Source organism: Lissotriton helveticus, chromosome 1_1 (assembly GCF_964261635.1).
Source record: "Lissotriton helveticus chromosome 1_1, aLisHel1.1, whole genome shotgun sequence".
Taxonomy (NCBI): domain Eukaryota; kingdom Metazoa; phylum Chordata; class Amphibia; order Caudata; family Salamandridae; genus Lissotriton; species Lissotriton helveticus.
The window spans coordinates 1,127,067,444-1,127,094,691 of NC_136057.1; the positions used below are offsets into that span (position 1 = coordinate 1,127,067,444).

Consider the following 27,248-nt stretch of genomic DNA (forward strand, 5'->3'; position numbering starts at 1 on the left):
GTTACAACACATACATTTACAACAAATGCCTTTACAACACAGTTTTTACACTGCAACAGCCCTATAAAACTACATTTACAACGCATTTTATTACATCGCATTATACCTATACAACGCATACCATTACAACACATAATATTACATTGCATTTAAGGTAAGTGTTGGATAGTGTAGCGGTAAAAATTACTATTCTAACTCCAGGGGGTGCAACAGTAGGGTAAGTGTTGGATAGTGTAGGGGTAAAAATTACTATTCTAACTCCAGGGGGTGCAACAGTAGGGTAAGTTTTGGATAGTGTAGGGGTACTATGCATTGTAATTGTATGCGTTGTAATGACATACGATGTAATGCCTGCATTGTAGTGTCATGCTTGTAATGTCATGCGTTGTAGAAACATGCAATGTAATGGTTGCGTTGTAGTGACATGCGTTGTAAAGGATGTTGCGATGTAATGATTGTGTTGTAAATGTAGTGCGCTGTGATGTCTGTGTTGCAAAGGTTGTTTCTCAGGTTTAATAACTTAAAGCATCCCCTGACTAGGGGATGTCCCTTAGGGCACAGCGTTGTAGCCTGATTGGGCTTAATAGTTTATTCATTTGAAGCTGAAGAAATGAAAAAATCCACAAGAAGTGTGGTTGACTCCGAATTTAATGATGTATATTTCTCAAAACTCATGTGAGCCACAAATAATAATTCTTTTCATAAATGATTCTTATTTCATTCCAAATTAAAAGCATTCCCGATGCATTTCGGGCATCTACGTGCCCTTCTTCAGTGAACTATCTGTAGACGAAACCAAGTAAAATGTGCTGTTTACATTCCACACTATATGACACATTCACAATCAATACGTCTGTAAACATTATGATCTTCATAATATCCATGTTCATGCAGAGTATTGTTTTTTTTGTGTTTTTTTTAATAATTCTTTTTATTGAAGAAAAACAAGAGGAAACATTACATATATCGGGTGCCATACTATAGAATACATTACAACCGTATGCAGGTGAATAGGCGAATGCAGAGGAATCGATACACAGCATTTGAGATGTCAACGTTGATAAGCATATGAACAAGGAAAGACAGTATAGCCAACAACCTCATTAAGCTGCAGTTTGTAGGACCCGTCCACCCATAGTTCAGGGCAATTGAGATCAGAGTAGACACCCAGATAAGAGAAAAACATCGATTCAGGATAGACAACCCACCTCTCGTTAAAAGGGGAGAGAAAAAGGAAAAAGAAAGGCCATAGAACTAAACAAAGACAAAATAACCCCCCCCCCTCAAACCCCTCACCCTGCACCCCTGCAATGGCTACGGCCTAACCCCACTAGCAGCGTGCCTGTCACCCAAGAGCTAACCCTAAAAAAGGAAAAGAGTGGAGGAGGAGATATCAAACAGGCCCCCGGTCTCCCTTACCCCCCGCCAGAAGCGAACCACCCCGAAATATAATCAAAACAATCTAAGCTACAATTACAAGCCAACCGGGGGAGTTTGTGAGAACCACCCGACTCCCACATCATTATAGGCTACAAGTCCCGTAGCAAATGGACCCATTATATCAAATCCAGACAGTCGGAATCAACCCTGGCCGCTCCGATTTGTCGTGCGAGCCCTCTCTGCTCGAACCGCCATCTCAATAGAAGAATCCAAACGTTCCAAAAAGTCCAAGTCAGTACGGTAGAATGGAAACCAAGATATCAGCACTCGAAGTCCATAAGTCAAACGGAGATAACTGTCCACCAGCGAGAAGACACAAGGACACGGTTGAGCAAACTGGGAGGAAAAGGATAATGAATCACTCCGATAGTCACTGAGGAACTTATCATGGCGTATAGGATTGTCTAAGTCCATCTCTGGCGGTGTCGGCGTTGCACGTGATGAGCTTACGGTAGTCCCAGGCTCGCTAGCTGTTATTTGGGACCGAACAGAAAACACCAAATCAGGCTTCCGCACGGGGCCCTCAGTCTCAGGCATAACTTGCGCCGCGGGTATCACAGCTTGTCTCAAACCAGTCGAGGGGTCGTAGTCCGGTCTCAGGCAGATGTTGTCAACTGTTACGACCATTTTCTGGAAGATGGCGGTGATCTGCGAGTAGAGCGCCCCAATGGCGGCCATTACGGTCTGCAGTGACTGCGTGGATTCCACCTGCGCCATCCCCTCTCACGAAGCGACAGAGCAAGTCTAGAAACCCCGGAGGTCGACTACCCCGGGGTAACAGGCACAGATGGGGCCGATGGCAACAGTGGGCGCTCTCAATTTCGCAATATCGACACCGTCGCCGCAGGCGAGGATCCAAGCCTGTCGACCCCGGGAGGCTAGCAGAGCCTCCGGGCAACGGACCCCCGACCACAGCAACCGGTGTGTCACGCCGCTGTATCCTCGGAATCAACCGACCACAGTATCGTCATCCAAATCAGTCAGGATATCCTCCACATCAGGAGACCGGACGCTGCCCAAGTCCCGCGGCCGATGTTGTTCAACTCCAACCCGGATGGGTTGGAAATCGAGGCCCCGGCTTCCACGCTGGGTTAGGCCGAGAATGAAACACGGCGTATCTTCATCATTCGAGAAGATGGAAATCTCGGAATTGCACCTATAGAATCAGGAACACCTCAGGCACCCGGGAGTCCGGTGCGAATTCAGGATCAATACCAGGATTTATGAGCTACTGGCGGAGGTCGGCGGAGCCGGGAGCTTACGCGGCCATCTTGGTTGCTAGCGTAGCTCCTCCTCATGCAGAGTATTATTGAATTAATAAAATAATGGACAGCAATGGTGCTCATAGCTGTGATAATGTGAAATCCAAAATGTGCAAAGATGTAGTTGACAAACAGGCGAAATTCTCTGTGTTTACTACATGTACTGGCTGATGTGAACTTCATGCAAACCAGAAAATCGAGCGAAAAGCGCTCCCGGAGAGTGACTTGTGCTTAGAGGATATAGACCATAAGTGGTCCGTAAAACATGCTGTATAAAAAACGTGGAACTTACGAGGAGTTTGTTAATAAGCACATAACATGACCGAAACATATGGGTGGCAAGTTACGCTGGTAAACAGAGTTCCAAGCATGCTCAGTGAAGAGCGACAATATCTGAAGAAAGAGAAAGGCAAAGGCCATTCATAAATCTTGCGAGTTAAGAAGTCTACATGATTGCGAGTCGGTAAACAAGGAATACGTGCTTCTTACAAAAGATGATACCAAGCGGCAGCTGCACAAGTCTCTATCGCGATGTCAGTCTCGGTCTGGCGTTTTGGCGTGTGTTTGCGCCGATATAAAGAACGGACTCTAAATGTCAAGTGACCAGGTGAATAACGGCGGCCATCTTGACGTGGGGTGATCAAAACGCAGAGGTGAATAAAGTTATAATTGACATCGAAATAAAGTAAGGAGTTGTAGTGTTGCAAGTGTATAGTTTCAACGGTGAGGCTATGATACAGGGAGTGAACACGAGCAGTGATGTACATGTCAATATGATGTGAGACATGCTGTGAATTAAGTATTAATCACAAGTATAAGTATGGATGTCTGCATATGGAAAGTGTCTACGTTGGTACACTATTATATATATGAATGAGCCATTAGTCACAAAGTGAAGATCACAAAATAAGGCAAACTCAAATGACATTCATAATAATTGAAATTCAATTAACATATAGATGCCTTAAAGGTAAATGGATTACAGATAACATAAGAATTCCATCCTATTGTTAGGTCCATTAGGATGCATTGTGTTTAAGTAACGGATCCAAATATTTCTCTTTGTAAGAGTCTGTTGTTTAAATCAGTTCCTTCTTTGGTTTCCACAGTTTCCAATATCAAGAATTTCAGTTGTGAAATGTTGTGTTTCTTGTCTGCGAAGTGAACTGCTAATGATGATTTAGTGTTCTTCAAACAGACATTGCTTTTATGTTCAAGTATGCGAATTCTTATTTACCGTGAAGTTTTACCCACATAACCATAGGCCACAAGGGCATTTGATCATGTAAATAAGATTCACAGTGTTGCAAGTGGCATTCACTCGGAGTTTGATTGGTGTGCCTTTCATTGGATGATTTACAGTTGCTCCAGGGATGACATTATTGCTATTACTGCAATTTAGACATGGTTGTAGACCTTTGTATGAAGTTACAGTTTGATCATGATCCGGTTTTGTTAGCATGTCTTTGAGATTGGGGCCTCTAGTGTAGGCAAATATGGGTGGTTGAGAATAGATGTTGTTAAAATCAGGTTCTGCTGTCAGAATGGACCAGTGTCTCATTATAATTCTTTTGTATTGAGGGCTCATTGTCGAGTATTTTGAGGTGATCACCATGCGATTCTGTGGTAATTTGATGTGGGATTTTAGGAGGTCCTCTTGGTTTTTGTTGTTGCTTCTCTCTAATACATTTTGCAATAATTGTGCCGGTTACCCACGTTTTTCAAATCTTTTCATCATGTCTTGAACTTGTCTGGTGCTTTCTGCAGGGTCAGAAACTATTCTTTTAACTCTAAGGAGTTGAGAGTATGGAAGGTTACATTTTAGGTTAGGTCTATGAAAACTATGAAAGTGTAAAATGCTGTTTCTGTCAGTCTCTTTACGAAAGATTGTGGTCTGAAGGTGATCCCCTTGGCGTTGTATTTGGACATCAAGAAACTGTATTGAGTTTTGTTGAATATCATAAGTGAACTGTATCCGTTTGTCAATATTGTTTAATTGTTCAAGTGAGACAAACAACTCCTCTCTGTTTCCAGACCAAATAATGAACAAGTCATCAATGTATCTTAGGAAGATTCTACTCTGGGTACTCCAAGGTGCTTTGTGCCATATGTGACTTTCTTCAAAGTGGTGCATGAAGATGTTAGCGTATGTGGGGGCTGCACAATTTCCCATCGACGTACCGGAAAGTTGCAAGAACCATTCATTGTCCCATTTAAAGTAACTTTGGTACAATGTAAACTGTAAAAGTTCCATTAGGAAAATTTGTAAGTCTGTGTTGATGTTAGATCTTATTAGAACATGTTCCTCCGCTTCCGTGCCCAAATCGTGAGGAATCGATGTATATAATGACCTTAGTTCTGCTGTACACAACCAAATTTCTTCTTCTGGTTGAAACCTCAATTGACTTATCTTGCCGATGAAATCTGTAGTGTCACGTATGTAGGTGTTCATGTTTATCACAAATGACTGATGATGTCTGTCTAAAAATTTTCCAATGGGTTCATGAATTCTCCCACGAGTGGAAACAATCGGTCTAAATGGTGGTTGTTGCAAGTTTTTATGTACATTAGGTAACATATACAAGGTTGGTGATTTAGGGTTCTCTTGAATCAAGAATTTTTTTACTTTTTGTGTGATGACTCCTCTTTCTACAGCTTTAGAGATGATGTTCATGAGTTCCAATTGCAATTGGTTAGTAGGATTATATCCAAGTGCCATATATGTGTTGGTGTCGTGAACATGGAGGTTAACTTGTTCTTTGTAGAATTGGCTGTCCATATTAACGAGGGCACCTCCCTTATCTGCGTTCTGGCAAACAATTTTAGGGTTATTGGCAAGGTTGCGAAGGATTGCTTTTTCTTTGACAGTCATGTTGGAATGTTTGGATTTGTGTTGGAATTTTAATGTAGAGAGGTCTCTTTTCACCAGATTTTCAAAAAGATCTAAACTTTTATGACTTATTGGAGGTAAGAATGTGCTTTTGGGTCTGAATCCTTTGAGGAGATTGTCATCATCAGGTTCTGCCACCATTACAACATTTTCAAAATAGTGCCTTAATCGTAGGTTCCTCATGCATTGGAAGAAACTAATTTCGAGTTCCAGGGTATTGGAAGATGTAGTTGGGACAAATGATTGTCCTTTTTGTAAGGTGCATATTTCAAAAGATGACAATTGTTGAGAGGAAATATTGATGACCAGATTGTCTTGATCTGCTACTTCTTGCCGCGACTCTTCTTTCTCGTGGTTAGTGGAGTCATCTCGGTGGGAACTACTTTTCCGAGACTTTTGGCTCCTCCTGGGTCGCTTGCGTCCTTTGTTCCTTCCTCTAAAAAATGCACCGCAGAGGTAGTAGGTGCCTGGGTATCTTTACTCGAAGTTGTAATAGTGTTATGTGAATGTGGTGCTCGAGGACGAGTATCTCCTTCCCAGGATGATGTTTCAGTTTCCGAATTGGGGTTGAATGGTTTGTTTTGACGCCTGCGAGCGTATACTTCCGCCCACGTATAAACCTCCCCTAATTTATAATCGATAGTGTCTCCTTTATATTTTCGAATTTTGCGAGCCTGTATTTCTTAAAAGTATTTCTCTAGTTGTAGATTTGTATCCTCCAGGATTTTTGTAATTTCATCCTCCTCCAACATGTTATCCAATTCCGTTTTAATTTGATTGATTTTTGCATTGAGTTCTTCCAGTACGTTTGATAATTCCTCTATGATTAACAATATGCGATCAAGAGAGCACTTGTTGAGTATGGCATACCATTTATCTACAAATTTGGAGCTGTTCTGGCAAAGTAAAGGTTTGAGCAGTATCCTTAGACCACGTGGGATCCATTGAACACAATAGTACCTAATGAGGGTACTGGCATGAAGCCTTTGATTTTTAATTGTTTAATGTGGCTTTCTTTGTTTTTGTTAGATGTTATAGGAAGTATGTCTTCTTGGATGAGCGCATAGATTTTGGTGGCATCTGTATCTGTAAAAGCAAAAGTGTCTGCCTTTTGTTCTGTAAGTTTCGAAATATTGTCATGAGACATGGTTATCTGTATTTACAAATCTTTGGTGGTGTGCGGTGTCCTTTGGTGGCTGGAATTGAAGTGAAAGACAAAAAATAGTGTTGACACGCACAGCCTAAATTGTTCCTGAGGTCAACAAGATGTACCGTGCTTCTAGGGTGTCACTCTCCGGTCCTGTAGAGTGTGTTATTAGTTGAATAACTTAAAGCATCCCCTGACTAGGGGATGTCCCTTTATTGCACAGCGTTGAAGCCTGATTGGGCTTAATAGTTTATTCATTTGAAGCTGAAGAAATGGAAAAATCCACAAGAAGTGTGGTTGACTCCGAATTTAATGATGTATATTTCTCAAAACTCATGTGAGTCACAAATAATAAATCTTTTCATTAATGATTCTTATTTCATTCAAAATTAAATGCTTTCCCGATCCATTTTGGGCATCTACGTGCCCTTCTTCATGGGACTATCTGTAGATGAAACCAAGTAAAATGCGCTGTTTACATTCCACAATATATGACGCATTCACAATCAATACGTCTGTAAACATTATGATCTTCATAATATCCATGTTCATGCAGAGTATTATTGAATTAATAAAATAACGGACAGTAATGGTGCTCATAGCTGTGATAATGTGAAATCCAAAATGTGCAAAGATGTACTTAACCCCTTCGACGCTCATGACGAGCTGGGCTCGTCATGAGGTAGCCTCCTCGCACGCTCATGACGAGCCCAGCTCGTCATGAATAATGGGTTTTTGCATATTCCAGCACAGCAGGGGAAAATGTGCCGCCACGATGCGGTTAACAAACGGCGAAATTCGCTGTGTTTACTACATGTACTGGCTGATGTGAACTTCATGCAAACCACAATATCGAGAGAAAAGCGCTCCTGAAAAGTGACTCGTGCTTAGAGGATATAGACCATAAGCGGAGTCAACCACACTTCTTGTGGATTTTTTCATTTCTTCAGCTTCAAATGAATAAACTATTAAGCCCAATCAGGCTACAACACTGTGTCCTAAGGGACATCCCCTAGTCAGCGGATGCTTAAAGTCATTCAACTAATACAACACTCTACAGGACTGGAGAGTGACACCCTAGGAGCATGCTACATCTTGTTGACCTCAGGAACAATTTAGGCTGTGCGTGTCAACACTATTTTTTGTTTCTCAGGTTTACACATTGTCTTGAAGTGCCCTGACAATGCTTAGGTTAGTTTCTGATTTGACACACCCAAAGCCCCTAAAACTCCGCACGAGAACTGTTCTTAAATAATATAGCTCACAATTATAATTTTTAAGGCCACCATCGAGCCTTATGACTAAACTATATGTCAACATTAAACCCCTTGTTCCAACTATAGCATATAGATGATACATTCTTATTTTAGATGATTCCAAACCACTTATAAAGAATAATAAAATACATCAATGATTTATTACAACAGTGGGGAAATAGCAAATTATATCCATTAATAGAATGCAATGAAAAAAGGTGACAGTTGGGGAACTCAAGATTATATATCCTTTATGATAGTGTCTTTATGTTTGGTTAATTTTTCTAAATTATGTTTCTTACAGCCCAGGTAAAGGTAAAGATAGATAATGAATTGGTTCAGTGAAAAAGATGAACATGCAGCAATGAAGGGGGGATACCCAAAAACTTTAAACCTAAAGGTTATTAAAGATCCTTTGAAGAGAGAAATATGTTCACACCATCCATACAAGTATTGACAATTCCAGTAGTTCCCACCGGTGAAGCAGATTGGCTTCGTCAATGTATTTTTTTCCTAGATGGCCACTACAGATCCAAGGTGATCATCTTGGAATGGATTTTCTTATTCTTTAAGAAACTCCACGCAAACATGGCTACACACTTGCATTGGTAACTGTCATTTTAGAAAGAATTTTCCTATGCTTTAAGAAAATCCATTCAAAGATATTCACCAAAGATGTTCATCCTACTGCATGGTCATCTTTGAGTAGATGTTCCTTTCCTTTTAGAAAATCCATATAAAAATAGCTATTCTGGATATGTGGGCATTTGCGGGACCATATTAAAATGGGTTTTTGTGAAAGTTGAGAAAATACATTAAAAGATGCCAGCCTGCACACATGTGCATGCATATGAATGAGTGATAATCTTGGAATGGCTATATATAGGCATTTTAAGATAGCTGTGGGATGTGGCCCTCTTGGCAGGGCCACTCCCAGATTTTTGCTTTCTGTTGCTCAACCCGTTTTTGTTAGTATTAGGACTCTGTGTAATTTACCACTACTAATTAGTCCTGAAGTGCTTGTGCACTCTCCCTAAAACATGGTCTAGTTGGACTACAATGGATTGGAACTTTTTATTTACTTGTAAATCCCTAGTAAATGGTACTACAGGGACACAGTGCCTGTAAATTAAATGCTACTAGTGGGCAGCAGCACTCATTGTGCACCCCCCCCCCCCCCACCAATGTAGCCCTGTAAAGAATGTCTCTGGCCAGCCTCTGCAACCTGTGTGGGCAGTTTTAAACTGTCATTGCAACCTGACAAAATACACCTTTTGCCAGACCTAAACCTTTCTTTTTATCAATCAATACATTTATAGAGCGCGCTACTCACCCGTGAGGGTCTCAAGGCGCTGAGGGGAGGGGGAGTGTTGCTACTGCTCGAATAGCCAGGTCTTGAGGTGTTTCCTGAAGGTGAGCTGGTCCTGGGTCAGCCGTAGATGGGTGGGTAGGGAGTTCCACGTCTTGGCAGCCAGGTAACAGAATGATTTTCCTCCGGAGGTGGTTCTGCGAATCCGTGGTACGCTGGCGAGGGCGAGGCTGGCGGAGCGGAGCTGGCGGGTTGGGGTGTGGAACGTGAGGCGGCTGTTGAGGTATTCGGGCCAGTTTTGTGGAGCACCTTGTGTGCATATGTGAGGAGCCTGAAGCTGATCCTTTTCCTGATGGGAAGCCAGTGCAGTTCTCTCAGGTGGGCGGATATGTGGCTGTGGCGAGGGATGTCGAGGACGAGTCATGCGTATGCGTTCTGTGTGCGCTGGAGCCTCTTCTAAAGTTTGGTGTGGTTCCTGCGTAGAGGGCGTTCCTGTAGTCTAGTCGGCTGGGGATGAGGGCCTGGGTGACCGTCTTTCTGGTGTCGGTAGGGATCCACCAGAAGATCTTTCGGAGCATGCACAGGGTGTTGAAGCATGAGGATGAGATGGCGTTGACTTGCTTGGTCATCGTGAGGGAGGAGTCCAGGATGAATCCCAGGTTGCGTGCGTGGTTGGTGGGTGTCGGCGCGGTGCCCAGTGCTTTGGGCCGCCAGGAGTCGTCCCAAGCGGATGGGGATGGTCCGAGGATGAGGACATCCGTCTTGTCTGAGTTCAGTTTGAGATGGCTGAGTTTCATCCATTCCGCGACGTTTTTCATTCTTTCTTGGAGGTTGGATTTGGCGGTGGCTGGGTCTTTGGTGAGCGAGAGTATCAGCTGGGTGTCATTGGCGTATGAGATGATGTTGAGGTTGTGTTTGCATGCGATGGCCGCGAGGGGGTTCATGTAGATATTGAAGAGGGTTGGGCTGAGCGAAGAGCCTTGGGGTATGCCGCAGATGATCTCGGTGGCCGCTGAGTGGAAGGGAGGAAGGTGGACTTTCTGGGTTCTGTTGGAGAGGAACGAGGTGATCCAGTCCAGGGCATTATCTTGGATCCCGGCGTTGTGGAGGCGGGTTATTAGGTTATTACATATAAATAACCCCTGAGGTAGGCCCTGAAGGCTGATAGGGCAAGGTGCATTATATTTAAAATGTATGAGATATGTACTTTAGGTGCAAAACTCCCCAAATCGTTTTGTACTGTTCTAGAGCCTACTTCTCCCATTGGCTAATAATGGGTTACTTTAAGTCTGAAAATGCAACTTTTAGAAAGTTTGAATTTTCATGTTCCAATCAACAGTGCCTTCTGCAGAGTCCTGGGTCATTTGACTGTGAATGACTCTGCTGTTGGAGTTTCTGTATTGCTTCCAGGCAGTGACCAAAGGGGCCTTAGCTGTGGAAAGGATGGGCCACCCTGACAGGATGACTGGGGAGGAGCTGCACACAGCCTCAATTACACTTCAAAGAACTTTGCCTACAGCACAAGGAAAGGAACCTGACACTCTTTTGTCACCAAAGACAGTTTGGAGCCTTGACCATGAGAAAGGAAGGAACTTTCCTGAACCAGTGTTGGGAGTAAGATACGGAGTTCATCCACACAAATACTTTCACCCGGTATAAATATTGGACCTCAAGAGCCACTTGTCGTGACACCTTAAGACCTGTGGAAGATTCAGAAGAAGGACTGTCCTGCTGCCAGAGGACTGCACTGCTGCTTGAAGGACTGCCCTACTGTCTGAGAAGGAAGATGACACCTGTTTTTCATCCAGGCACTCAGAATGACTCCAATGGTCATATGGCTGACTTGTTGCAACTGGACCTTCCTGGACATGCAACAGGACCTGCCTGAGCCCTGCTTCTGGCCTTTGCTGGATTAAGTCCTGATCCCCAAAAGGTGCCCCCAGGTCCTGTGCCCTTGGTTGGCATCAGTGGAAGCTCCACTTGAAAGGAAAGGTGAAAATCCTGAAGTTTGGGACTGTTTTGATTGCAAACGGGCCTGTTCACATTGACACTCTGCCGCCCCTGATGACTGCCAACTCGAAGCTACAGTGAGACCTGCCCTTCACACCAACAATAATAGGCAACACAAGACCTGCACTTCACACTACAGCTGTGACAGCCTGCAAGATCGCCAATGCAAAGTTTCAGTGATGACTGGAACTTCGTGCTAGAGCAACAACTGTCCACGATGTACTTATTATGCCAAAAACCTCCACCTTACGGCCTCTTCCAATAGGAATAGAAACTCTTCACACCAGACTTGAGAAGAACATGTTTCAGCAAGGATAACTTGGTCCCTATATCCGACTTGGGCTCCATCGCAGTCGGCCTCAACCTGCAACTTTCCCCCGGTCTAGCACAACCAGATAACAATGAGTGATGCTTTGGGATTTAGGCACTATTTTCACTATACATATAACATTTTAATATCTCCGGTTCTACTTATTCAATTTTTGTCATTCTGATATAATTTTATTAATTAAAACTCACTTTATTCTTTTTAATTGGTTTGGGTTTTTTCTTGTGTTGTGTATTTCACTTTATTACTGTTTGTGCACTGCATAAATACTTTACACATTGCCTCTAAGTTAAGCCTGACTGCTTTTGTGCCAAGCTACCAGACGGTTAAGCATATTTAATTTAGTGATTTAGTGCCTTTTGTGGTTTATGGTTGTTACTTGAGTGGGGCTTTCACCCATCTCAACCAATAACACAATAGCCACCTGCCAATACAGCACTAGGCAACACTCACAGTGGGCGGGGGATGGGATTGAACAGGTGATGCAGGGATGAGGTAGTTTTTAATAAATAGAGTACAGTGAGGGGGTTGAAGAGGAGCAGGGGTAGTTGGAAAGAGAGAAAAGTTAGTCCTTCACATGCACTGGACTGCAAGGTATAGTGTTAGCGGTTGAAGAAAAACACGTCATTCAAACAAAACCAGATGAGACCAAAATGCACTTTGGGTTGGGACAAACTCAAGAACAGAGAGGAGAGCCATCAAATCAGGAGAAGGGAAGTTACATAGACAACAAATCTCATTGTATGTATTGTATTGTTTGCAATAGGTCTTGGGCAGCACACAACTGATGCCGTCTGTAGGTGAGACCTTAAAAGTGAGGGGGCCTATCTAAAGTAAAAGAGAAACATATGAGTTTGGCCCTGTCACTAAGAGAACTATTCCACCACTGGCCTACCAGCATATGGAAGTTTAAACTTAATGAATTTACTGAATGTACTGTGTACACACAAATACATGCAGACACACATGCACCCCCCCCACACATACACATTAGGCATATGCATGTCTCCGTACGTTTACTAATATTTGTACTCTTTATTTCACAGAATTATGGAACTTCTCATTTCAAAGAACAGTTACGAAGTGTCAGATTCACTCATGTTGAAATGCCTAGAGAAGGTTAGTTTATTTCCCTTTTTGTTATCTATTCTTGTATGATTATGTGGCATGAAGCGGAAGATGTTACCAGACTGCAATGAAAAAGTGCCCAGTGCTTTTTTGTGAGGGTGAGGGGTTGGTAGCTGATGGTTTTATCAAAGAAGAGAAAAAAGGAGTAAGTGGATTGCCAATATAATAGCAAAAAGAAGGGGACATTGAAAAATAGAAAAAATTGGATGAAGTAAACAGGATGAGATGGAGGACAATCTGAATTCATAGAAAAGATAAAATAAAAAAAGAAGGAAAACATTCTAAATAACAAAAACGTGGCACAGGACGCCCTATACAGCCTTGTTTATGAGTGCAAAATCACTTTTCCAATTTCAGGAAAGTTGGATTCTCACTCGTGAATCAATTTAATCACACACAGGTTTCTATCTGAGTAAGGCTAATCCTATGGGGGGATGAGGGGTGGGGTTTAGGCTTTCCAGAGCAGTATTGCCCTGAAGGTTTATGCACACTCACCAATGTAGGTATTGACAGCCATTTTTCAATCTCTCACAATCTGTGAAAGATCAGAGATTAAATAATATCAACGGTATGCATACATTGATTTCCTAGGTTGGCAGAAGAGAATCCCACGTCATTGTACCTTTGGAGGAAATAAATACATTTCCCACAGACCCTACAGATTTTCTCCTGCAAAAATAAACCTGTGTGTATTTCCACATGTTTACCTGGAAACCTGTAACTGGTGGAGGTTTCAAGGTGCAACTCTTCCAAGCATAAAAAAGGTTTGTTTTTTCCTGAAATGACTAAATCTGCACCCTTGAGAAATTGTAAACCTCTAGGTGGAAACTCATTTCTTTCAGAGTGAGAACCAAAGACTTTTAGGGTGTGGAGATGTAACAAAAGCAAAGTAAATAAAGTAGGGATAGGAAAGGTAAGAATAGTTTTTTTTACATTGCACACAATTAGACAATAGATAGATGTCCACTAAATCACACAGGTAGAAAGAATTTGAAGTGGAGGTAGATACAGTAATCTTCTCATACTCACACAATTTTGAGCATGTACTAATGATGGGAATATTACATCTGGGCCCAATTGACAAAGGTAAACTTAGACCTGAAGTTTAAGTTTAAACCTGAAGTCCAAGTTTAGTCTTGAAGTCTAAGGACCCAATTCACAAAGGTAAACCTAGACTTCAGGTCTAAACTTAGACTCCAGGTCCAAGTTTACCTCTGTGGATTGGACCATATATTTTCAGAATTCACTGTCTGCTGCATAGTGAAGAAGAGCTAGGATATTATTCAAAAGGCGGCAGAGTTAGAGCTCATTGAGCCGCTGCTTACCCAGGCTCACAGTTCTCTTTTAGGCATGCGAGAAAGCACTAGATTATTATCAGTAGAGCCACAGCTAGCTCTGCCAAAATTATACTATGATCTGGTAGACTTCTGCCACTGGGTCTCCAGGTCCGAGCAAAAGGTTGCCCTGTCTTAATTAGGGTGGGGTGGCTATCTCTAGGTTTCCCTTCCTGTGATCACTATTATGTGCATGTCAGTCCTAGACAGGGAAATCCATTGATGGTTCCAAAATGTAAGGCGAAAGTACCATTTTCAAGAAACAAACTACCAATTTGGAAGTGTGTTTCTTGAAAAAAAATGAAATTCCGAAGCTTGCGAAATAAACATGGTGCCTTCTTGGAAAGGCCAGTGTTTTCAGTAAACCTCCACACTGCAGACTCTATTGAAGGCACAGAGACCCCCCCTGCCTGTCATGGATCTCTAACTTTTGTTGACCGCCTTCAGTTACGGGAGCAGAGGCTGTTGCCTTCGCTGCCCCGAGGGACTGGCGGGACCCCACCAGGTTTTAAAAGACCCCACAGATCTTCTTCATCATCTCCTTTCTGAAAGCAACCATGAGTGCAACCCAGACAAAAATATGTTTGTTTCCATTTTGAAATTTAAAGCCTAGAAGTTGAAAGAGGATCTGTAGTGGCAATTTTTAAATAGTAACTTAAGGGGGTAGGTCGACAGTCAGACGCTGAAATATATTCCAGGTATTTTTGCAGGACCTCAGTTCATCTACTGTTGTGTGAGAATTATTCATTCTGCTTGCTTTATCTGCTAGATCCTTATTGAGAGGTTTTAAGACAAGATGATATGATCATACACTTTCTAGCTGCATTCAATATAAGACCTTATTTGAGCAACATACATTTTGGATCACAGACGATATCAATATTTCCATTTATTTTATTAACAGCTACTTGCCCTCAATCATGCCTTAATGGAGCAATGTGCACAGATGCAGGCATCTGTGACTGTGAGACGTTTCAGGCCCTTGGAAACAGGTGCCAAATTGGTAAGTTTCAGTGAGAAAATACTGTATAAAGAACTGATCCCTCTTTTAGGTGAATTATGACATCTTTGGATAATGATTAATTATATGCTGCGATTTTACATGATTATTTTTGTAACAGGTCTGTTTCTGGGCATCTACTGAGAAATCATGGTGAAAAGGAAACTACCGACTAAGTATTACAGATAAAAGAGATCAACAAAAATGGTGTGCTACCAATGTTCCATGGCAGTGATCTTGTTATATATAGATATAGCAGTGAAAAAGTGGAGTGATGTTATTGTTGATTTGGCTGGGTGAGGAATGAAGAGAGAGCAAGCATAACGCTAGTGTTTATTGTTTAGAATGTTATCTGCTATAATATCATTACACTCATTTTGTGAATCAAATACAATTATCACTATTCTTCTTTTAAATTAATTACATTGCTTAATAGCAACAATTGCCCCCTACTACAACTGCTAAATGTAATGTAACTTTGTTTTGGTGTAGTGGTCAATCAACCATGGTACGTCTCTGTATTTTTAAAGGGGCTCACATTATTATGCAAACATGAAACAAACAAAAAAAAAAATACATAGAAAGATACAAGCAGTTTTAACACTTTCAATAAAATTAAAATAACCAAAACCCAATAAAATATGACATGCTATGAAGTTCAGTTTTCAATTTCACAGGTGTCCAATTCAATAGACCTTTGAACAACAATCCCACAATTATTGGATGTAAAATGTGATGTGAGTTCGTAGGACACTAGAATTCAGATGCATCCTTCTTATTGTCCCATCCTTCCACAACATTGTTATCTGGAATAAAGGCCTGGTGTTAGACCTGGCACCATGGGCGTGGGTCTCGCTTCCATTTTTGCTGTTGCCTCATGTATTTTTTGCTGGTGTTAGATGCTTTGGTCACTGTGCCACTGCTATCCAGTGCCACAGTGCAAGTGCTCCCAATTGTAAATTGATGTACTAATCAGTGGTTCCATGTTTGACTATTTGGTTTACTTGTCAGACCCTAGTCTAATGCACTGACTGTGCCCAGGGCGTGTAAATCCAAATGCTGCTGGTGGGCTTGCAGCACAGGTTGTGCCACCCACAGAAGCAGCCATGTAAAATGTGTCTGCCATTGCAGAGCTTGCGTGCAGTCTGGTACTGTCATGCTGACTGGGCAAGTGCACCCACTTGCCAGTCCCTAAACCTTCCCTTTTCTTCATATCAGTCACCCCTATGGTAGGTCCAAGGGCAGGGTGCATTGTAAGTACAAGGTAGGACAAGCCCTGGTGTGTGTGGCGGTGCACAGTCTAAATATCGAGTTGGAAATATCGAACTACAAAAATATCAAGTTGGAAACATCTAAGGTACAGAATATCGAGGTCAAGAATATCGTTGGACAGAATATCGACCCTAAGGTAAGTAATATCGATTTTTTTATATCTATGTAAGTAATATCGAAGTTACTAATATTGATATTTATATTATTGTTATGTATTTTATTATGTATATGTAATTTGTTTTGTTGTTAAGTATTTTACTTGTTTTAAATTATATGTGTATTATTTTTATATATTAATATTGTTATTTTTAAGTAAATGTTATGTTTTAGTACCGGAGCGGGTTGTGGGTTTATAGGGGAATAGGGTGGGAAGTAATTTAAATATACTAAAATAATTATTAATTTTTAGGAATTATAAATTAATTTTAATAATTTTTTGTTTTTATTTCTGTAGCGGGTTGTTGGTTCATAGGGGAATTGGGTGGGAAGTAATTTAATTGTAATTAATTAATGATTTATTCTTATTTATTGGTATGGATAATTACTTTCTTTTTAATTAATTATTAATTGGCAGTTAATTATTTTAATTGATAATTAATTTTTTTAATTATAATTAATGTTTTTAATTGGCAAACAATTTTTTTAATTGGTCATTATTTTTTTAATTGGTAATGAATTTTGTTAATTGGCAATTACTATTCTTTATTGGTAATTAATTTGTATTATTTGGAAAATATTTTTAATTAATTGGTAATCAATGTCTCATAATAAGTATTATTTGGTATGAAAAATAATTTTATTGTTTCATATTTTTTAATTGTGAATTCATTTTAAATAGTTAATATTTCTTTTGTAATTAAAAATATTTTATTGATCAATATTTATTATTTGGAATAGTAATTTTTTACCCCCACGCTATCCAACATTTTCCCTACTGTTGCACCCTCTGGAGGTGGAATAATCATTTTTACCCCTACGCTATCCAATGTTTTCCCTACTGTTGCCCTTTCTGGAGTTGGAATATTAATTTTTACCCCTACGCTATCCATTGCTTTCCCTACTGTAGCACCCTCTGGAGTTGGAATATTAATTTTTACCCCTACGCTATCCAACGCTTTCCCTACTGTTGCACCCTCTGGAGTTGGAATAGTAATTTTTACCCCTACGCTATCCAGCGCTTTCCATACTGTTGCACCCTCTGGAGTTGGAATAGTAATTTTTACCCTTACGCTATCCAACGCTTTCCCTACTGTAGCACCCTCTAGAGTTGGAATAGTAATTTTTACCCCAACGCTATCCAATGCTTTCCCTACTGTTGTCCTCTCTGGAGTTGAAATAGTAATTTGTACCCGTACTCTATCCAATGCTTTCCCTACTGTTGCCCTCTCTGGAGTTGGAACAGTAATTTTTACCCCTATGCTATCCAACGCTTTCCCTACTGTTGCCCTCTCTGGAGTTGGAATAGTAATTCTAACCCCTACGCTATCCAATGCTTTCCCTACTGTAGCACCCTCTGGAGCTGGAATAGTAATTTTTACCCCCACGCTATGCAATATTTTCCCTACTGTTGCACCCTCTGGAGTTGAAATAGTAATTTTTACCCCTACGCTATCCAACGCTTTCCCTACTGTTGCCTTCTCTGGAGTTGGAATATTAATTTTTACCCCTACGCTATCCAACGCTTTCCCTACTGTAGCACCCTCTGGAGTTGGAATATTTATTTTTACCCCTACATTATCCAACGTTTTCCCTACTGTTGCACCCTCTGGAGTTGGAATAGAAATTTTAACCCCTACGCTATCCAACGCTTTCCCTACTGTTGCCCCCTCTGGAGTTGGAATAGTAATTTTTACCCCTACGCTATCCAACGCTTTCCCTACTGTTGCGTTTTCTGAAGTTGGAATAGTAATTTTAAGTGTTACACTATCCAATGTTATCATTACTGTAGTTTTTTGGACTTTGAATAGTAGTTTTATTTATTTAGCTATTTAATATTTTTATTATTTTTGATAATGTAGTATATTATTAATTTTAAAAATATTGAAAGTATATTTAATTTTTTTAATTTATTAAATGTAATTATTTACTTTTTATTTATGTTATTGCTTTATGTGTGTAGATGTATTTGTAATTTATAATACTTTTTAATAATGTCTAAGTTATTAAAATAATTATTAAAACTTAGTAAGTATATATTATAATTTTTATGTATATGTTTAATTAATGTTATATTATTGTATATGTATTATTTATTCATTTTAAACATTATTAAATATTTTTAACTATGTTTATTTGGTTTATAACTATTATTTACTTTATGTTACACTTTTTTTATTTTAAAAAAATGATATTTTTAATTACGATATTTTTTACTTCTATATTTAGTTTCGATATTTTTGTACTTACCATGTTGTAGATAGGCTGTCGATATTCTTGTCTACGATATTCCCGCGTCAATTTTTTTGTAGGTCGATATCTTTCGGTCAATATTGTGTCAGTGATCCGTGTGTGGCATGTCCTAATAGTGAATTACAGCCATTTTCGTTTTTCACTATTGCAAGGCTACCTGTTCTCCATAGGCCAGAATGGGCTGTTAGAGTTATTACATTTTATAATCCTAACTGTCTCAAAGAACATGGTAGAAATGTGAGTTTAGTATGCCTGAACTCAGAATAATAAAAGTAATCTTTTAGTGAAGTTTATTTTAATATTCTGTGTTTGCAAATACCACTTTTAGAAAGTAAGTATTTGCTTGTCTAACCATTCAAACCTGCCTCTGCTAGGTTGTGTATTCCTATGTCTGGTTTTGTGAGTGACAGGGCTGGGGAATTCCAGGAGACAGGCTGAGTCGCCCAGTGGTGAATAGAGAGATCTGCATCTAGATGGGAGGGAGGAGTTGCACCTGAACCTTGAAAAGGGGTGTGTCTGACTTCCACAATGCTGGCTCCACCCCCTGGGGAGCGGCTGATGTCTCTGCCCTGCACACTGAAAGAAGAGAAGGAGTCCTGTAAACAAAGTGCTCCAAGACTGTACTTGCCTTCCTCAATGCTGGCTCCACCTCCTGTGGGGCATCTGATGTGCATGCCCTGCACTGTGAAAGGAAAGGAGAAGTCTGGTAAACAGAGTGCTTCAGAACTGGTTTGGACTGGGAAAAGGCCCCTCTCCCCTTAGAGAACAAAGGATTTTGGGGTATAAATATTGAGACCCTGATCCCATGAAATTAGATCACTTTGAACTACAAGAAAAAACCTTTACTGAGGAGAGGAGCCTGAAGAAACTGAGGAGAGACTATTCCCAAGCTGAAGTGCTGCTTGGGTATTGGCCTGCAGTGGTTGCCTTACTGCCAAAGGAAGGAGAAAGGAACTTTGTGTACTTTGCTTTCAACTTCTGAAGGATCTCCAAGGGCTTGGAAAAGAGCTTGCCTCCTGCTGAAGTCTCAGGGCAACAGACTTCAACTCCCAGCTCTCCAGAGGTCTTGTGGAAGTGCCTGCTGCTGTTTTGGGCCTTCTGAGGAACTGCGTGTCGCAAGGAGCTGGAAGTGTGACTCAACGAGAAGAAGCGTGTCGCTGTCACTGGGCCGGCCGTTGCAACTCTGCTGCTGGAACTGTCGCACTGCACCGCATCGGAGAGAAGCGTGCCGCAACGAAAAGGAAGCGTGTCGCTGCTGCTGCCGTCGCAACTCCGAAGGAGGGTGTCGCCGCAGAAGTTGTTGCACTGCACCGCATCAGGAGAAGAATCTCGCAATGAGGTCGGAGCGTGTCGCTGTCACTGTGCCTGCCGTTGCAACTCTGAAGGAGGGTGTCGCCGATGGAACTGTCGCATCACACCGCATCGACCAAGAGCACCTCGCATCCCCGAGAAGCGTGCTGCCGTCGGAGCTGCTGCCACCGCATCTTGGATGTCGCCGCTGTAGTTGTCGCATCGAGCGGAAGCTTCACGCATCATGGGAGAAGAGCGTCGCCGCTGGAGCTGTTGCCGTCGCATCATAAGGGTGTCGCCGCTGCAGTCCACGCAACGAACCAAGAACTTCTCGCATCCCCAAGAAGTGTGCCGCATCTGGAAGATCTTCACATCTTTATTTCTTTGTATCTGAACTTTGCCGCATTTCCCATCGCTGCAACATTGCTTGTCGTGGAAGCGCAACACAACTTAAGGTACATTGACGCAGAGTGTCGCATCTAAGAACTGAACTGAACTAAGCTTAAATGTACCATCTTAAAGTAATCATAGTGTGTATTTTTGCTGTTTATGGTCTTGTGGTAACTCTATATAAAGTCTACTTATTTTTTATATAAAACTGTGTGGTGTCCATTTGTAGTGTTGTCACTGGGTTACTGTATGTGGTCACAACTGCTTAACTTACAACGCCTCTGAAGTAAAGCCCTTCTGCTCGTGCCAAGCTACCAAGGGGGTGAGCAGGGGTTATTTTAGGAGTGTAATCCCCTTATCCTAACTAGAGGAAAGGGTCCCTATTTGTCACACGTACCTACCTGTGCCAACTAGAGATCCCCAAATTTAACACCTGGGTTTTACAAGCAAAAAAATAATTTATGAACAATTCCATCATCAATAATTTACACTGGTGTTCCCAAGAGTAGCTATGCTGAAATAGTACCTAAAACCAGTAACTCTAGAATATTTCATTGTATTGAATTCATGCACAATGAAGGCTTTTGCTTATAGAGAATGTCAGCTTCCTTGGTACAGGTTTTGTGATGCTAAAATACTGAAAAATACGAAGGGCTAAAAGGTTTGTAGATATTAGATTGACAAACAATGAAACCATCTTCAAATATTAAACGTTTTCTTAAACTTCAGTGATAACACTAATTTGTATATTTTTATATTTTCTTTTTCCTTTTTTCTCCTTGAATTTGGAATCCATATTTGCTATCAATGAGTTTGTCATAACACTTTCTTGGGCATGGTGTCAGGTCAGATACACAAAATACTCAGGACATTATAAAAAATACATAAGCAAGTCTTCATTATTGTGAGGCATTGAAGCATTCATTACACAAAGGGCCTAATGACAATGTCGCTCGGAAACTTTCCAAGCGCTGTTTGGAGGCTTTCCGACCGACATTGTAGGTTTAAAGCCCGACTGCCGTCATTATATTATGAGTTTAAACTGTCTGGGGAATCCGACACAGTTCTGATGGGCTCAAGGCACCTATTGGCCAGTCAGAATGGCCTTATAATCCCTTAAGGATGGCTTTTCTGCAGTCGGGATTATGATGTAGGTTTCCCACATCCTTTCCATGTCAGCCTTTCCGACATGGAATGGCTGTTGGAAAGTGACTTTAGGTGCCCCTAGCAGGGCCCCCTTCCCCATTGGCCCTCTGAATGTGGCCATGAGGTGCCTGCCACACGGTGTATGGATTTACACAAACTCCCATTTCTTAATGAGAGCATGTGGTGCAGGGCGTTTCTGGCCACTGCACAAGCTCCCATACAGAAATCGGATTTCAGTCACATGGTAATCAGGTGTGCAGAACTGCCGACATATATTTGGGCAGTTCCCTCACCGAAACTGTGTCGGTCAGAGGCAACTCCCACTGACATCATAATCAGGGCCATGGTTCTTAGAGCTTTATTAACTAGATGGAAAAATCAATTATCTGGTCTCCACAAATAATTCAATACACATCATTTTTGGGAAAATGACATGTTATGTTTACAGGACAGAAGACGAGGCTTACTGTGAGCTTATTTGACAAAGTGACTTGCACTTTTTACTTTCTTACAATATAATGGATCATCGCCAAGGCATTGTTGTGTGTTTTTGTCTCTACTAAATCACTCACTATTTGTTGCCATTTTGAGCACAAGACAATATTTACATGGTTTTATTTAATAAAGCAGAGTAGATTGATGTAATATGAAATAAGAGGAGTGGCTTAAATTGGTTATTCCTATGAAGATATAGGTCACCTTTTCTGCCACTGCACATCTATGTAAGTACTTCTATTTGTAAAGGATAACCCAAGCTGGGAAACAATGGTGCTCTGAAATGAGCATTTTCGGAAGACTGTCCACATGGAAACTGATACCTGTTCATGTACAATAGTAAAGCAGGGAGAGGTAAGAACTTATTTTGATAGCAGCCATAGGATATGTGGACGCGTATTAGGAGTAATGCATTACTAATGTAATGGTAATGAAGCATTCTATGAAACAAAATTCATTCCATTTCAACAATCTTTATTTCGGTCGGTATAGACCATAAAAAGTACATGCTTAAAAACAGTTGACAAAGATAAAAACACAAAACATAACCAATAAATTACACATTAATAAAAACACAAATTGCAAAGTTAGCAGCATTAGAATACATCGCAGTGATCATAGGGTGGGAGGTTTGGGGAGTTCAAGCCTTCATCTCATCCTCAACCAGCTACCGTGTCAGTTACCCTGTGTAAAGCCACTAGAGCCATGGACAAAAACACATGCAGCTATACCAAAATAAAATTTAAATTCATCACTAATATTAGTTATTAAAACATGGAAGTGTTTAAAAATAGGTTAAAAGATTTTTTAAAAGCGAGTGCATGCACTATGGGCATTTTATCTATTAGGTAAACAACCAGGCAAGGTGCACTGCCCACAGTGAACATTGGTTTATTTGATCCAAAATATTAACTGCAAAAAGGCCAAAGCATGTTTTGCGAAGTTCTTCACTTCATCAGGGCCATCTAGTAGGTTTATCATTCACTACAAAATTAACAATCGCTATAAGTCACACTGTTCCAATGAAAATTACGTGCCACACAAATACATTAGGTATTCAAACTACACACTTATATCAACAGTAGCAAAATTAATTTCCAAAAGGTTTCTTCATAACATTTTTTTTAATTCATACTTGATTCTTTAATTACACCAATACACTTCTATCTGTCCTTACACCTAAGGACCCTATTGGATGTTGCTCATGGACCAATGCACCTGCACTTAGACTGCCTAATCTTTTAACTTATTTACATATATTTAAAATGTCATTTATATTAAAGATAAATGTGAATGTGATGTCCATATGTTTAAAACATCATGCATGGTAATATTTTTCTTAGTGCCCAATACTGGTAAAGAAAGAGATGGAATTTGCAAAAGTTGGGGGCAGTATCATTTTGAGACATTTGATGGCATCTACTACTACTTTCCTGGAAACTGTTCCTACATATTTGCGAAGGATTGCAGCTCTCAAGTGCCTCAGTACACTATATGGGTAAGTGTAAATGACCTATTCCAAAATAGTTTATTATCCATGAGTGTGCATGAAAAAATCACGAAAAAGCAAACCATCGTAGACTTTGCCCTAAATATTTGGCACATGATGGTCTTTGTTACTTATGTACTACTACTGTACATAAATCAAAGCTTGGCAAATGTTACTTCTCCAACAGGCAGTAATGATAGCTGTATAGGAAGTATACATTACTGCTAATATGAAGGTACTGTTTGGTAAATAATACTGGGATAATTTCTGCCAGGTGGGACAAATCATAGGTGGAAATAAAATACATATTTTCATGTTTTTAACATTTTTACATTTAAGGATTACAATTACCTGCTGAAAGTAAAATTCACTGCCGGTAACTGATAATATATCGATACATATGCATAGCTACTTGAGGGGTGGAGCTGGGCAGGCAGATAGGCAGGGGTGCAGACTGTGATGGCTTTGTAGCTGGTGCAACTCGTTTTAAATTTGGTGAAGGCTGGTAAGAAAAGCAAGTGTAGTTTTATCAATTGAGATCAATTGATAAAGATCAATTAATCCTAATTAGACAGGTCATTTTACAACTCCCTACAAATGGACATTTTGCAATCTGATCTATGTGTAGGTAACGAAGCATGTTGCACACCCGCTCTTAATCAAATTGGTATTCCAACTATACAGCGTTGTTTTCAAATGGGTATTAGTATAAAAGGCCTTTTTGTATTTTGCGTGGACTAACATAGCTAATCATAACATTGTCATAGATTAAATAAAATATTTTCAGATAAGACAAAAACATTGATTGCTATAATTGAACCATATTGATATCACCCTTGGGATCCTACCTGGTCATGACCCTTGCAGATGCGCGCTTATATTACTTGCTATTTCTTTCCCTCTTGTGTCTGCTTTCTCCAGTTCCATTTTCATTCTTGTTTCCTGTCTTTTTCCATCTACATATTTTTCCTTCCATTCATTCTCTTCCCTTTCACTCCTGTTCTTTCCCCTCCTCCCGCCATTCCACCCTAGGCATGTGGGTGTGGATGCAAGTATGGCCCAGATTCCCTTTTCGCCTTCGTTCTCTATCATCATGTTTTTATCTTCCTTACAGTCCACCTCCCACACCCCCCAATCCCTATTCTGTATGCAATAGTTTATCCATGAGCCCTCCTAGATGTTGCTCTTCCTTGTCCTTCAAGGGCCCCTGTTCAGTGGGAACTCAGCATGTCATATGGCCAGTATTTTGTTTAATTTTGTACTATATTTATTCACGCTGTATTATTGTGTCACGTATGCATGCTTGCTTTTGTTCCACATTGTATTTTCATACATCACCTGCATATGATTTTGTGTTCTATTAATTTCCTGGGATTTAGTCTGAACACCGTAGACAAGGTCAAACAACAATGTCCCTTGTTATTCTCTCTGGTCAGACACTAGCACCTAGACATAACATGAGAATGCAGCTGCAGTTTGTGAGCAAACATGTCTTGTCATGTAACGTAGGGCAGGAGTTCTAAAAGACACATTGAGCGAAGTTCCTGAGGCAAGATTACCTTGTCAGCTGACATGTAGAACTTCCATCTTTGTATCTTAAGGTACAGGGTCCGCCACTAATTCCAGAGATCTTCAATATATAATCATTTACCTTCAGTGGGAAAAGGGGGTGGGTGGGTTAGGCTAATCTGCCTTATAACATGACAGGGCTTTTTATGGTATGTGGCTTGTTAACCATGCTAGTGATATTTTTGCTAACCATTTGGTTTCTAATTGTGGTGCAAATACTTCATCTTAGGACACAACAGTTTAAATAAATATTCTAAACTTCATTTGTGTTTCTTGTATATCTTATTGTGGACAAGTACTAGAGAGATAGCGAAAGGGTGTGTCCTGTTACTGCGATCCCTGGAGGATCAAGAGTGATGTGTTCCGGGGTACCAACTCACTTGTTTCTCTGGAATGGTTGGGAGGGCAAGTAAGGCACTATAGCTAGTTTGACTCTGGCTCATAGATACTGAGGTTGTATGGTGAGTCAGTCCCTACATCCCGATGTTCTATGGTCCCAAGCATAGTTCTGTTCCTAATCAGAATCCCTGCAACAGCAAAAATGTATTTTTAATATGTTGCATGCTATCATATACTATGAAAATATAATATGTACATTGTATCTAACTTTAAAGCCTTCTCTGGCTAAATGTGTATAATGTTTTTATACCTTTATGAGATATGCTATAGATTATAAATAAAGTGCAAAATTGATTAGGAGTCTTATTCAAAGTAAATATTACTCTGGGCAGTGCCTTTAATTGCTGCACCTAGGCTATTTTTTCTGTACAACATGGACGTTACCTTTATTGTCAAGGCCATATGAACACGTCACCCCAACAACAATCAATGTTTGGGTTGGCCTCCTCAACAGATTGCATTTCACTTTTAGGAAACGGCTATGAATGAAAATCCCTTACCTCGACTCAATCCCAAGGGAGCTTTTAGTAGCAATTCCCTCTGTTGCAACACCACAAAACTTCTTTGAACTCTGGAGCAGTCAACATGTCTCTTTTCATCCCAGTGCACAAGGAAGGCTTTTGGTGTCAGATTTCTGTGTCTGGGTTGGTTACAGCGAGTCCTCTGAAAGTGGTGCAGGAGTTCACAAAACTCATACAAAAGTCAGATGGGCTTGGATGAGTCATCCCCCAGATAGAGCTGTCATTCAGAACACACTAACAATGGCAGAAGGGAAATTGAGACTCCGGCATGAGTGCTCTTCTCCCGCGGATGAACAGTCTTCTTTTTTTTCGGGATACTTACACAAGGTCTGGGTAGTTTCTGATATGCCATTGAGAGAGTTACTCGTTTATGTTTATCCAAAAAGTTTCTCATAGCTCCGCTAGTCCACAGTTTAGCTGCTGCTGTCATTTTCAGCTGTTAAATTGGACACCGACTGCATTGGAAAGTGATAAAGAGCTGTGGCATGCACAACCACAGCAATATTTTGAGATCAGTTTAATTGATGAATCTAAATTAAATCTTTTCACTTGTAGAAGCGCAGAAATACAATAAGAGGGAACAGTTATGCGCTTTTTTTTTACAACATTAGCTCATCGAAATAAGTTCTAATTCAGTTTCACGAAATCCAGCTAGGCCACAGGCCATCCATAGAACAGAATGCGCAAACGAGTACCGCATAATTATGTATAGAACTGTGAGTGGTTCACCATTCACAGCTGAGTTGGTTGCCTATTCGTGCTGACAACGTAAAGCAAATATAAACGAGAAATAATGTGAACAGCAGAAAATCCACAATGAAGCTTTATTTGAATAGCTATTTTGAACTTAATTGCTGACTTCTCAGCTGCCTAGAAAGGCTCTTTAGTTCTTTCAGCTGCCAAAAGCACTGCAAACAAGGTCAGGAAGGCAGATGTTAGAAACAAGGGATAATCTGTAAATCAAATAAATAAGGACCTCTTCTAGCTTACTCACCATCCCAATCTTGACCACTCTCCCTCCAAGTTATTCCTCCTGCATGGTTAGCATCCAAATATTCTCCAACTTTTTTATGCCGATGCTGGGCGAAGCCATAGCCACCCAATAGCACAAGCTTCCTGAGTAATAGCTCTGTCCACATGACATGTGGTCAAGGTTTCCCCATG

The 27,248-nt window shown here is 40.6% G+C and overlaps 1 protein-coding gene across 1 annotated transcript in view; it reads left to right on the forward strand.

Moving 5' to 3' along the window:
- The window catches only part of OTOGL (otogelin like), a 1,067,300-nt gene that overhangs the window by 13,000 nt on the left and 1,027,052 nt on the right, over positions 1 to 27,248 (forward strand). The window contains exons 2-4 of the mRNA XM_078649280.1: positions 12,689 to 12,761; positions 15,009 to 15,107; positions 23,450 to 23,604. Of these exons, the coding sequence (XP_078505406.1) occupies positions 12,689 to 12,761; positions 15,009 to 15,107; positions 23,450 to 23,604 (327 nt within the window). The remainder of the gene's footprint in view (positions 1 to 12,688; positions 12,762 to 15,008; positions 15,108 to 23,449; positions 23,605 to 27,248) is intronic.